This window comes from Doryrhamphus excisus, chromosome 1, assembly GCF_030265055.1.
Source record: "Doryrhamphus excisus isolate RoL2022-K1 chromosome 1, RoL_Dexc_1.0, whole genome shotgun sequence".
Lineage (NCBI taxonomy): Eukaryota > Metazoa > Chordata > Actinopteri > Syngnathiformes > Syngnathidae > Doryrhamphus > Doryrhamphus excisus.
Window position 1 is genome coordinate 2,919,475 of NC_080466.1, and position 14,650 is coordinate 2,934,124.

A 14,650-nucleotide genomic window follows, 5' to 3' on the forward strand; every position below is an offset into this window, starting at 1 on the left:
TGAGCGAAACAGGAAGCTCAGCAGTCTGTTCGAGTCGATATGCGTTGTCGGTGAGTTAAGCTGCCACGGAGCAATATTTTGGGCGTTGTTATATAGTTGAAATGTCACGAATGGATTCTTGACAACTCCAACTGAATGTAGCGTTTGATATATTTAATTTAAAGAGTGAACAAGTTGCGCGACAATGATGTCAGAATGCGATCCGGCAGAGACATGCGAGCCAATGTCGGACGCGGTGACGGCAACAGCCGAGGTGTCTACGCCGGAGTCCAACTTCCACACCGTGCGACCTCCGAGCGTTTTATTTGACAAAAACATGACAGTGTCGGGGCTCCAGGCAACCCCGGGAGTCGCTGTTCGAATTTCGGACTCGCGTGAAAGCGTCTTGATCGAACTTGAAACGGAAGGCTCCGGTGAAGACACTCTGCTGCTTCCGTGCCACACTGAAGGCTCGTCTCCGCCGAGAGGAGCCCGAGACAAGAGGAGCAAGCGGAACAGACACAGCTCATCGTCGGATAAGGACTCCTTAGCCTCTCCAGGTAATCGTTCTCAATCAAGGCCTTTGAGATCTTAGGATAGTGACGTAAATAGGTATAATAACAGGTAGTATAACAGGTATTAATACAGTATTCACCGGTTTCCAGCACGTTTGTAGACGTGTTAGCATGAAAACAAAATAACTGTAAAGGTCTTTAGTAAATACATTAGCACATTAGCACACTAGTCCGGTGCAAAATTGCTATATATCATGTGTATGAGGAATTACCCAATGTCACTTTTTTATACAATTAACATTTATTAATCATTTTCTGCAAATATTTCTCATTGTCGGGTGTCCGTGGTGTAAAGACAATGTAAATTCGTGCGTGTAGCAACACGTAGCTGATGCTTGAATTGTCACCATTGTAAAACCTTTATAAAATATTTAGGATGAAAACTAAAACCCAATAAAATTCATAGTTATTCACAATCTTCAGCAGTAGAAAAGGGAGAGGGATGGGGACGAGATGTTTTTTCAGTTAAAAAAGGCAATTTGGGTTGAACAATAGGGGCCCTGGGATTGACCTCTGCGGAACGCCACATTTCTATTTTATGACTTTGATTACATTTTATCCTATTTTATCCAGATCTTTCTATTTTATCTTCTTTATTTTATCTCTTTCTTCTTCCTTAACACTGCACAAAGTTTATAGTGTCAGTACTTTGTTGATATAAATGTTAATAATGATAAATAATGCATTTTTCAGGAGTATTTCCGCCTTCCAAGATCATCTTTGCATACACTAAAAATACCAGAGAGAAACCATTTTGGCCATGCAAAAAAACCTCGAATTCCATTTCGAGATTCATTCATTCATTTTCTACCGCTTTTCATCACGAGGGTTGCGGGGGGTGCTGGAGCCTATCCCAGCTGTCTTCGGGCGAGAGGCGGGGTACACCCCGGACTGGTCGCCAGCCAATCACAGGGCACATATAGACAAACAACCATTCACACTCACATTCATACCTATGGACAATTTGGAGTCGCTAATTAACCTAGCATGTTTTTGGAATGTGGGAGGAAACCGGAGTACCCGGAGAAAACCCACGCATGCACGGGGAGAACATGCAAACTCCACACAGAGATGGCCGAGGGTGGAATTGAACCCTGGTCTCCTAGCTGTGAGGTCTGCGCGCTAACCACTAGTCCGCCGTGCCGCCCCAGTGTTACATTATGAATGTTGTTATTGATGCTTTAGCCATATTGTACATAGCAGCAAGAAAACGTTGCATTTTCATTGTCATCATAATCATCTTTCTTCCCCACTGTTGTCCCCTTTAACTAGTTGCTTAGCTGAATTGTTAATCAATATTTTGATCAAATTCAGAATTTTGGTTGAGAGTGCCTGCGTCTGGGCTGTTGGAGTCCAATAGAGAACAGATGCAATACAATTATACACACTGCTGACGTGTGTTTATGTAATGAATCTGTCCCACTCTCACGCTCTATTTCATGTTATCATATTATCTTTCAGTCTGATGGTCTAAGCTTCATTTTTCACTTGCTTATTTGAACACTTCATGGCCCCTTCAGTTGGAGTCCTACAGTGCCTGACAAAAGTCGCTTTATTTGGAATCATAAACAGAATATGTGAAAGGCAAAAGTTTCTATATTATGCATATTACAGCAAAATAAAGTGTTGTATTATTATTTTTTTTTTTGTACTTAATCAGAATCAAAAGGTCAAATTGTGCATGGACAAAAGTCTCGTAGCATACCAAAATAAAGTCAGATAGAAATTACATTTTCCTTTGAAAACACAAACAAGCTACAAAAATATCATAGTATAAAGTCAGTGTGCCCTGGTAAGAAGAATAAAAATTTGTATATGACTTCCATGAGCGTGCAGGACTCCATCCATATGTCTCAGCATTGACTCCACCTAAAACACCACTTAAAAGGAATTAACAATTTTCACCTTTTAGGTACCAACAATGAGGCCTTCAACCATTTCCCTGGTGATCCCGAGTTTGCAGATATTATCCAAAGGGCGGAACAAGCCATTGAGAGCGGTGTCTTTCCGGAAAGGATTTCCCAGGGTTCCAGTGGGAGTTACTTCGTCAAAGAGCCAAAGGGGGTGAGGATTTGGTGACATGAATGTCAGATAGGTTGAAGAAAGCAAGAGACTGGGGGTGAAACATATAATTACGAAAACTTTATAAAGCACCTTTCATGCCCAAATCACAGCCCAGATGGCTTCACTGAAAACGTGGGGAATACTTAAGAATAAGAAGAATTTACAAGAATTTGTAAATTTGTGAATTTACAAGAAATAAGAATTTACAGTGGTGCCTTGGTTAGCATCATTATTCCATTACAGAAGGTCTGACTGAAACCAAAACGGACACTAACCAAAGCAAATTTTCCCATAGAAAATAATGTAAATCCAATTAATCTGTTCCAGACACCCAACAATTTAAACATAAAACACATTTTACGGACAATAATAATTGTTTTACAAATAACAATGCCACAAGCCTGACATGAAATTGAGAAATTAGCATTTAACATAATTTTACCTCTAGTGGGCGCCCTTCGTTTGGAAGCATGTTTGTCTTTAGTAGTACAGTAAACCTCGGATATATCGGACTCGGATATATCGGAAATTCGCTCACAACGGACAGATAAAAAAGAACCGATTTTTCTGTAATGCATTTCCAATAAAAATTCATTGCATATATCGGATTTTTTATAACGGATTTCGCCTATTTCGGACAAAATCTCCAGTCCCGTTCCAATGCATTTCCATTAAATTTCCCTCGCATATATCGGATGACCGCATCATGGCGCTCCGATTCGCCGAATCGTGACAGGCCGCTATACGACGTCGTTTGCAGCGTTGCCTGCGCGTCCAGGTACATTGGAAACATAGTCAAGGAAGTGCCTTTTTATAACAGATAAAATCCGATTTACGCATATACCGGATATAAATCCGATATATGCGTAAAACTGACATTTTCCGGTATACGCATATAACGGATTTCGCTTATATCGGACAAAACCAGTGGGAACAATTGAATCCGATATATCCGAGGTTTACTGTAGTACATATTTTAGTAGTACATGGATGCCATCCTTTGGACTCATAGCGGCTTATTTAATGCTTGGGCCCTCCATTATTTTTGCCATATTATTGCATTACATGTACTGATAACATGTACTGATATCATGTACTGAACTATGAAGTATTGTGAGTATTGTGTCTTGGGCCGTGATCCAAGATGGCTGCGTAAACAAACCAAGCACAGATACAGCAGTTTGTTACACGCCCCAGTTGCATGCTAACCACGCGGGCGGGCGAACATTTCAGAAATTGAGAAATTAGCATTTAACATAATTTTACCTCTAGTGGGCGCCCTTCGTTTGGAGGCATATTTGTCTTTGGTAGTAGTACATACTTTAGTAGTACATGGATGCCATCCTTTGGACTCGTAGCGGCTTATTTTAGAGTTTGTCGCACTCACTGAAAAAAATGCATGGACAGTAGTCATCCACGCTAGGTTCCATTATTTTCGCCATATTATTGCATTACATGTACTGATACCATGTACTGAACTATGAAGTATTGTGAGTATTGTGTCTTGGGCCGTGATCCAAGATGGCTGCGTAAACAAACCAAGCACAGATACAGCAGTTTGTTACACGCCCCAGTTGCATGCTAACCATGCGGGCGAACGCAAGCCAAGTCAAAAGATTTGCTGAAATTATGGATGTCAACCAAAAAACGTTAACTGAGGTACCACTTTATACTGTATGTATTCTTGCTGTTTAATGCAGCAGGCACCAATAACACACAAAATGACTGTGCACGAAAATGGAGTGGGTATAACTTGACCTATTGGTATTTTCTTTCGATACGTGCCGAGCTTAAAAGCTCCACATTTATCCGCCTGTGCTCTTAGTTTTGAATAATACACCAAATGGAAGTAGACTTAAATCATTCTTCTTTCACAGACAGTCATCGGTGTTTTCAAACCAAAGTCAGAAGAGCCCTACGGTCACCTCAATCCTAAATGGACCAAATACTTTCACAAGGTACGCTGTGCTGAATGTTTAATATCTGAGTAATAATATATAAATCAGATGGAAACGGATACATCACCGCTGTACTTGTCTTTTTTCTGTAGCTCTGCTGTCCATGTTGTTTTGGGCGAGGGTGCTTGTTGCCAAACCAGGGTTACCTCTCGGAGGCTGCCGCTTCGTTGGTTGATAGCAAACTCGGCTTGGGCGTTGTGCCGAAAACCAAGGTTGTCCCTTATACATTGTGTACATCTTTATATGGTATTGTCATTTGTTTACTGTTTCTGGCTGCAGAAAGTGAACTGGGCACTCTTTGCACTACCCCCCCCCCCCCCCCCCCCCCCCCCCCGATCTATCAGGTGGTGTATTTGGCTAGTGAGACGTTCCATTACAGTGCCATCGATAGAGCCAAATCCAGAGGGAAGAAGTATGCTTTGGAGAAAGTTCCCAAAGTGGGACGGCGCTTTCACAGAGTGGGTCTGCCACCGAAGGTAACAATTTTTATATTTATATTTACAATATTATCAATATATTAACAATATATCAACAATATTTATATTTTATATTCTAGACTACACAATGTTCTATTATTTTCATTTGCAATAGAAGTGACTGATGGCCTTATTAGACAAGAATCAGCTCTCGAACCGCCGCTTTCATACGCTTAACTGAACCCATTTGAAGTATAACATTTATCGTCCTTCACCGCTAATGAAGTATCATGTAAGATGATCAATGAACACATCGGTGAAGCATAAATACTTCATTCATTCATTCATTTTCTACCGCTTTTTCCTTCGCCTATCCCAGCTGTCTTCGGGCGAGAGGCGGGGTTACACCCTGGACCGGTCGCCAGCCAATCACAGGGCTGGTTGATAATCAATATTGACAACATTCATCCAACTATTAAAATTAATTATGTGTTAAAATGGGTACATTGTATCAAAAACATTCATTCATTTTGTCCCGCTTATCCTCACGAGGGCCGCGGGCGTGCTGGAGCCTATCCCAGCTGTCAAACTCCACACAGAGATGGCCCGAGGGTGGAATTGAACTTGGGTCTCCCAGCTATGTGGCCGTATCAAAAACATTCATTCATTTATTTCGACCGCTTTTTCCTCACGAGGGTCACGGGGGTGCTGGAGCCTATCCCAGCTGTCTTCGGGCGAGAGGCGGGGTTACACCCTGGACTGGTCGCCAGCCAATCACAGCGCACATATAGTCAAACAACCATTCACACTCACATTCATACCTATGGACAATAATTAACCTAGCATGTTTTTTTGGAATGTGGGAGGAAACCGGAGTACCCGGAGAAAACCTACGCATGCACGGGGAGAACATGCAAACTGGTTCTCCTAGCTGTGAGGTCTGCGCGCTAACCACTCGACCGCCGTACCGCCCGCGTAAATACTAAAACATGTAAAAATGTACTATTACTAATTGTACTAGTACATGATATGCTGATTGAGACCTAGCTGTGTTGACTGAAAGAGTCACTCCACAGTGTCTATTTTAATCTTGCCTGAAATAAAATGTGTATTTTTATTTTAGTCAGTAGAATCATTAGCCATCATTGCTATAAATAGTGTTCTTTTTTAAATTTTTTTATTCACCTATATCGTTGATTTTCCTCTCTTTGGAGTAGAAGCCATTAGTATGTATACACTTTAGTAGGTTGACACAAACCAACACACAACAAGCTCTTTTTTAATAATTACTCATCTTATTGATTTAAAATAAGATAACTGGTAATGTAGTAGAACTACTGCTGCAGCTCTTGTATTGGATTGTGTACTTTGTATATCCAGCCAGGCGAGTTGTCAGGAAGTAGAACGAGGAAGTTTTGACATTTCTTACTTTTGACGTAATTCCACATGCACAATAGACAATAAACAATAAACACTTGTTCAACTGCCAATGTGTGTCGCTCAGGTGGGCTCATTTCAGCTCTTTGTGGAGGGCTACCGCGAAGCCGACTATTGGCTGAGACGCTTCGAGGCGGAACCTCTGCCCGAGAACATCAGGAAGCAGCTCCAGTCCCAGTTTGAGCGGCTGGTGGTGCTTGATTATGTCATCCGAAACACAGGTGAGGAGGGCGTGTCTCTGTTGATATATGGGATAAGAGCTAACGTGGCTCCAAATGAACCTTTTTTTTTTTGTTTTGCTGATCACCGTCTCGCTCAATCCTCAGATCGGGGGAATGACAACTGGTTGATCAAGTACGAGAACCCAGGAGATGGCGAGGGACTGAAGGTAACGCTGAAAATTGAGCTATTCAGGTTTACTTTTAGACTTTAACTGGACTTTATAGGCACATACAAAATAATGTACATGCTTAATACAGTCATCCCTCACTACGTTAGGGTTTTGTTGATGAAACAACAAGAACAATACAGGAAAAAAATATTTTTTTATGACAAAGTAACTACATTTATTCGCAGATTTAGAACATAACACAAAATAATCATCATTTTCTACCGCTTTTTCCTCACAAGGGTCAGCTATCCCAGCTGTCTTTAGGCGAGAGGCGGGGTACACCCCGGACTGGTGGCCAGCCAATCACAGGGCACATATAGACAAACAACCATTCACACTCACATTCATACCTATGGACAATTTGGTGTCGCCAATTAACCTAGCATGTTTTTGGAATGTGGGAGGAAACCGGAGTACCTGGAGAAAACCTACGAATGCACGAGGAGAACATGCAAACTCCACACAGAGATGGCCGAGGGTGGAATTGAACCCTGGTCTCCTAGCTGTGAGGTCTGAAATTCATTCATTCATTTTCAACCGCTTTTTCCTCACGAGGGTCGCGGGGGTGCTGGAGCCTATCCCAGCTGTCTTCAGGCGAGAGGCGGGGTACACCCTGGACTGGTGGCCAGCCAATCACAGGGCACATATAGACAAACAACCATTCACACTCACATTCATACCTATGGACAATTTGGAGCGGCCAATTAACCTAGCATGTTTTTGGAATGTGGGAGGAAACCGGAGTACCCGGAGAAAACCCACACATGCACGAGGAGAACATGCAAACTCCACACAGAGATGGCCGAGGGTGGAATTGAACCCTTGTCTCTAGCTGTGAAGTCTGCGTGCTAACCACTCGACCGCCGTGCCGCCTGTTTTGAAATTATTTGTATTAAAAAGAGATTGTGTCACAATTGTGTCTTACCTACAGTCAAGCATGATGGTGGTCACATCGAACAAGGATTCAATTCCACCCTTGTCTCTTAGCTGTGAGGTCTGCGCGCTAACCACTCGACCGCCGTGCCGCCCCGCATCGGAGATAAGCAACTTTATGTCATATTTCAAAATGGACCACAACAAAGGCTGCTACATTTTGGAACGTGGTACAGCGCAACCTGAGCTAGCATCACGCCGTCAGTTAGCGTGCCTCTGTTTGCGTATATTTTCCGATTATTGTACGATATTATCAATACATTGCATGAGTACTGTCTATGGTGTAATCAGCTGCAGTACTCATCCGTTTATTTTTTCTGCAACCGTTTTAGTTAACAAACTTGAAGTAATTCTACCTTTTATGGTTGCCACCAAGCAGATAAATAAAAAAAATCACAGGGCACATATAGACAAACAACCATTCACACTCACATTCATACCTATGGACAATTTGGAGTCGCCAATTAACCTAGCATGTTTTTGGAATGTGGGAGGAAACCAGAGTACCCAGAGAAAACCATGCAAACTCCACACAGAGATGGTCGAGGCTGGAATTGAACCCTTGTCTCCTAGCTATGAGGTCTGAGCGCTAACCACACGACCACCGTGCCGCCCTGTATTGGAGATAAGCAACTTTATTTCATATTTCAAATATTTTCATATTTCTCAGTGCAACCTGAGCTAGCATCACGCCCCAGTTAGCGTGCCTCTGTTTGCGTATATTTTCCGATTATCGTACGATATTATTAATACATTGCATGAGTACGAATGTCTATTGTGTAATCAGCGGCAGTACTCATACGTTTATTTTTTCTGCAACCGTTTTAGTTAACAAACTTGAAGTAATTCTACCTTTTCTGGTTGCCACCAAGCAGATAAATAAAAAAAATCACAGGGCACATATAGACAAACAACCATTCACACTCACATTCATACCTATGGACAATTTGGAGTCGCCAATTAACCTAGCATGTTTTTGGAATGTGGGAGGAAACCGGAGGAAAACCATGCAAACTCCACACAGAGATGGTCGAGGCTGGAATTGAACCCTTGTCTCCTAGCTGTGAGGTCTGAGCGCTAACCACTCGACCACCGTGCCACCCTGTGTCGGAGATAAGCAACTTTCTTTCATATTTCAAATATTTTTAATATTTCTCAGCGCAACCTGAGCTAGCATCACGCCCCAGTTAGCGTGCCTCTGTTTGCGTATATTTTGCGATTATCGTACGATATTATTAATACATTGCATGAGTACGAATGTCTATGATGTAATCAGCGGCAGTACTCATCCGTTTATTTTTTCTGCAACCGTTTTAGTTAACAAACTTGAAGTAATTCTACCTTTTATGGTTGCCACCAAGCAGATAAATAAAAAAAATCACAGGGCACATATAGACAAACAACCATTCACACTCACATTCATACCTATGGACAATTTGGAGTCGCCAATTAACCTAGCATGTTTTTGGAATGTGGGAGGAAACCAGAGTACCCAGAGAAAACCATGCAAACTCCACACAGAGATGGTCGAGGCTGGAATTGAACCCTTGTCTCCTAGCTATGAGGTCTGAGCGCTAACCACACGACCACCGTGCCGCCCTGTATTGGAGATAAGCAACTTTATTTCATATTTCAAATATTTTCATATTTCTCAGTGCAACCTGAGCTAGCATCACGCCCCAGTTAGCGTGCCTCTGTTTGCGTATATTTTCCGATTATCGTACGATATTATTAATACATTGCATGAGTACGAATGTCTATTGTGTAATCAGCGGCAGTACTCATACGTTTATTTTTTCTGCAACCGTTTTAGTTAACAAACTTGAAGTAATTCTACCTTTTCTGGTTGCCACCAAGCAGATAAATAAAAAAAATCACAGGGCACATATAGACAAACAACCATTCACACTCACATTCATACCTATGGACAATTTGGAGTCGCCAATTAACCTAGCATGTTTTTGGAATGTGGGAGGAAACCGGAGGAAAACCATGCAAACTCCACACAGAGATGGTCGAGGCTGGAATTGAACCCTTGTCTCCTAGCTGTGAGGTCTGAGCGCTAACCACTCGACCACCGTGCCACCCTGTGTCGGAGATAAGCAACTTTCTTTCATATTTCAAATATTTTTAATATTTCTCAGCGCAACCTGAGCTAGCATCACGCCCCAGTTAGCGTGCCTCTGTTTGCGTATATTTTGCGATTATCGTACGATATTATTAATACATTGCATGAGTACGAATGTCTATGATGTAATCAGCGGCAGTACTCATCCGTTTATTTTTTCTGCAACCGTTTTAGTTAACAAACTTGAAGTAATTCTACCTTTTCTGGTTGCCACCAAGCAGATAAATAAAAAAAAAAGTCTGATTGACATTTGTATTTTGCCAGTCCCAAATACTATAAATGTATGATACATCCCTATAAATGTCGGAATACATCAAAGTGAGCCTTCTGATTCTGTCGGGACTACCAGCCATCAATCATTATTTGCCGCCTATTGATTAACAAGCACGAGGCTGTCATCTATCCGGCTAGTTAATCAGCCCTTTGGACTAAGATCAATAAATGATGGCGGCGTCAGTCGTTAATCATTCAGTCTCTCTCCTCTCGCCGCAGGTTCCAGAGTGGCCGGAGAACAGTCCGGAGACTTGCATCAAGATAGCGGCCATCGACAACGGCCTGGCCTTTCCCTTCAAACACCCCGATGAATGGAGAGCCTGTATGTTGGCGCTTACGGAGCATCCATTCATAATCACAGTTATTGATTTATATTCTATATGACGGCATGATTAAGTGAAATTAAAAATGATTAATAGTAATACATATGTACAGTGTTTTTTAATCCCATTTATTTGTCATGTATAATTGACTTTACTTCTGCTGTATTTCAGTGACAATGCACATACTTTTTCTATGTATATTTTGTGTTTAAGCTGTATATTCAGAATATATACAACTTAGACATTGAAGTACTGTGAGCTCATGATTTCTGTCCTGCATCCAAGACCCCTTTCACTGGGCGTGGCTCCCCCAGGCCAAGGTGGCCTTCTCCCATGAGACCAGAGAGTTGGTGCTGTCCCGTCTCTCAGACATGAATTTTGTGCAGGACCTCTGTGAGGACCTCTATGAGATGTTTAAGGTACGAAGCAGTAAGACATGTTTCACACTTTTTTATGAAGTTGAACAATAGAGAGCCGACCGTATGGAGTTTTACCTACAAACAGTAAAGATGTACCGTCACTAATATTAATTTCTTTCCGCCTTGTCAGAGAGATAAAGGTTTTGACAAGACCATGTTTGAGAGACAGATGTCCGTCATGAGGGGCCAGGTGAGTTGTTGCATTTTTTTAATCATCTTTCTTCTGTTGTGTCTGTTCAGTTTATTGTCTCTTTTTCTTATAATCAATGTGGGAATGTTATCATTAGATTCATGATAAAATGGTCTAAAAGTCATGTTGACAGTCGGCAGTCATTTGTAGGACAATTATCATCCAGCAAGATGTGTTATTGTGACAGGGCCTACTAAACAATTTATTATTTTATTCAACTTTTATTTATATTTTAAATAGAATATTTAAAATATAAATATTTATAAAATATAAATATTTATAAAATATAAATATAAAATATATAATAAAATAAAATATACAATAATATAATACAAATATTTATAACATATAAATATAAAATATAAATATTTATAAAATATAAATATAAAATTTAATATAAATATATAATATAATATAATATAAAATAAAAATATTTAAAATATAAATACAAGTTGAATAAAATAATAAATTGTTTAGTAGGCCTGTCACAATAACTCATCTTACTGGACTTACAATTTCTTATTGTATTCAACTTTTATTTATATTTTAAATAAAATATCTAAAATATAAATATAAATATTTATATAATATAATATAACCCTAACACTAACCCATAATATAATATAATATAATATAATATAATATAATATAATATAATATAATATAATATAATATAATATTATATTATATTATATTATATTATATTATATTATATTATATTATATTATATTATATTATATTATATTATATTATATTATATTATATTATATTATATTATATTAAATATAAATATTTAAAATATAAATACAAGTTGAATAAAATAAATTGTTTAGTAGGCCTGTCACAATAACTCATCTTACTGGACTTACAATTTCTTATTTTATTCAACTTTTATTTATATTTTAAATAAAATATTTAAAATATAAATATTTATAAAATATAATATAATGTAATATTTAAAATATAAATAAAAGTTGAATAAAATAATAAATTGTTCAGTAGGCCTGTCACAATAACTCATCTTACTGGACTTACAATTTCTTATTTTATTCAACTTTTATTTATATTTTAAATAAAATATTTAAAATATAAATATTTATAAAATATAATATAATATAATATTTAAAATATAAATAAAAGTTGAATAAAATAAGAAATTGTTTAGTAGGCCTGTCACAATAACTCATCTTGCTGGACTTTTATTTATATTTAAAATAAAGTTTCTTCTCCTGCCTGATTGTGGTCCTCCCTGTGCGTCATTGACTTGAACCCTGCCTGCATCAGGTGCTGAACCTCACCCAGGCACTCAAGGACGGCAAGAGCCCGCTCCAGCTGGTGCAGATGCCCAGAGTGGTGGTGGAGCGCAGCCGATCAGGCGGTCAGGGTCGTGTGGTCACACTGGGAAACGCCTTCACTCAGACCTTCCACTGCAAACGTCCTTTTTTCTCTTCTTGGTAGAGAGTAGGAACATCAGCCACTGTGGGGTTTTCTTTTTTTGTGTTTTATTTTTTTTTCTTCGGAAAATTTTGTCCCAGTTGCAGAAAGTGAGGGAAACGGATGATATTTAACTTGATGTAAGAAAGATCTCTCTAATGAAGAATGTTTTTTTTTTGAAGAACTAGAGCTTCAGCTTGCACCCAGCATAGTGATGTGATTGCAGAGAACGCTCGCGTCTCAGAGAAAGTTTGGAGTTTTTGCCATGGTTACTCAATTGGATGCTACTTTATATGGCTTGTCTTTGTTTAGACCAGGGGTGGGCAAACCTTTTGACTGGCGGGCCGCATTCATTTAACAAAATTGACGGGGGGCAGACTCAATATTTTACACGTAACAGTCCAGCTGGAATTATTGTATCTGTAAAAGTGTCATGCAATCTGCTTTATGGGCACTTTGAGATCATTTATTTGATGTAAAGTAAGTTATAAATTTATAATAATAAATTTATTATTATTTTTATTATTATTATTTGTTATTATTATTATTTGTATTATTTGTTATTATTATTATTATTTGTATTATTATTATTATTATATGCCTGTGTCCCTTTTTTCAGGAGCACTTTGTAAATAACAGACCACATCAAATAACGAAATTATTGTATCTGTAAAAGTGTTATGTAATCTGCTATGTGTGCACTTTAAGATCATTTATTTGATGTAAAGTGCGTTATAAATTTATAATAATAAGAGTAAATTTATTATTATTTGATATTATTTGTTATTATTATTTTATATTATTATTTTATTATTATTATTATGATGTAAAGTGCATTATAAATTTATAAGAAGAATAAATTTAGTATTATTTTATATTATTTGTTATTATTTTATATTATTATTATTTTTATTATTATTATTATGTGCCTTATGTGCACTTTGAGATCATTTATTTGATGTAAAGTGCGTTATAAATTTATAATAATAAGAATAAATTTATTATTTAATATTATTATTATTATTATTATGTGCTAGTGTCCCTTTTTTCACTTTGTAAACAACAGACCGCATCAAATAACGAAATTGATAAAACCGCCAAACCATGAAAATGTCGTCTCAAGCCATGATGCCAGCTTGTATGTTGACTTTAAATGAAATACTTTGGAAAGAACGGGCGGGCCGTATTCAAACACTTGGCGGGCCGGATGTGGCCCCCGGGCCGTAGTTTGCCCACCCCTGGTTTAGACACACAAATGAGTTTTTTCTGTTGTTTTTGCAGTTACTCCAAGTATATACAGCACTTACATGCTCCACTAAAAATAACCCCACCCTTTTGGTCCACCATCATTGCACCAGAAAGTGCATTTTGAGAATATAAAATCCAAAAACAGTCACTTTGTTTGCCTTTTTTATGAATACCTTTTTAAAATGTGAGTGTATGACTAGTTCCACTTAAGTGAGTTGCCCTTAACCCAGCAGTCCTTTGTGAAATCTGTAGAACAAACACAAAGCCTGTGTCTCCAACACTCGCTACTGCCAAAACTGCAGAAGGAGTTTTCAGAACCTTGAAGAAAAAATACCGTTGTTGAAACTTGAATATGAACCTCCATCGGAGGACTTGGGATAAACTGTGTTGCTTGAATGTAATGTTTACTCTTTCTACTCTTTGATTCTTGTTAGGAATCTTTTCCGAAAAACATTTCAATACGAGTAAATGCTATTAAAAACGATCTGAATGTATGTGGTTTTTTGGACGTGTATTTACACTGCAGCATGCACCCCTTGTGGAATACTACATAAAGAGGAGGGTGAGCGCCATGGTGTTTTCTTATATGTATGCATCTTGACGTTTTTATTGCAACATAACGATTGTATGAGCAGAGCTGTATATTTAACAAAATAAATAAACTTTGGGAAATATTGTGTAATGTTTTTTCTTTTCTTGGACACTTTTTGTTATTTTTCTGTTTGTGGTCCAAAGTAGAATATCTTGTACTGTACAATTTTAATATATTTTGGTTTTTCTTTTCAACAAGCTTTCTCTGTAAGTTACGTAATGTGGTGACAGTATTTTTGTTCAACAAATATCATACATACATAGTAGAAAAAACAACAAAAAAGGGAAAAT

The 14,650-nt window shown here is 38.4% G+C and overlaps 1 protein-coding gene across 1 annotated transcript; it reads left to right on the top strand.

The window, feature by feature from the left end:
- Positions 1-14,440, top strand: pi4k2b (phosphatidylinositol 4-kinase type 2 beta). The gene is made up of 11 exons (XM_058077635.1): positions 1-539; positions 2,467-2,618; positions 4,496-4,576; positions 4,669-4,788; positions 4,921-5,052; positions 6,497-6,650; positions 6,756-6,817; positions 10,374-10,476; positions 10,763-10,896; positions 11,027-11,086; positions 12,371-14,440. The coding sequence occupies exons 1-11, from the start codon at positions 185-187 to the stop codon at positions 12,542-12,544; spliced, it is 1,527 nt and encodes a 508-aa protein (XP_057933618.1). The 5' UTR covers positions 1-184; the 3' UTR covers positions 12,545-14,440.
- Positions 14,441-14,650: the final 210 nt, after the last annotated feature.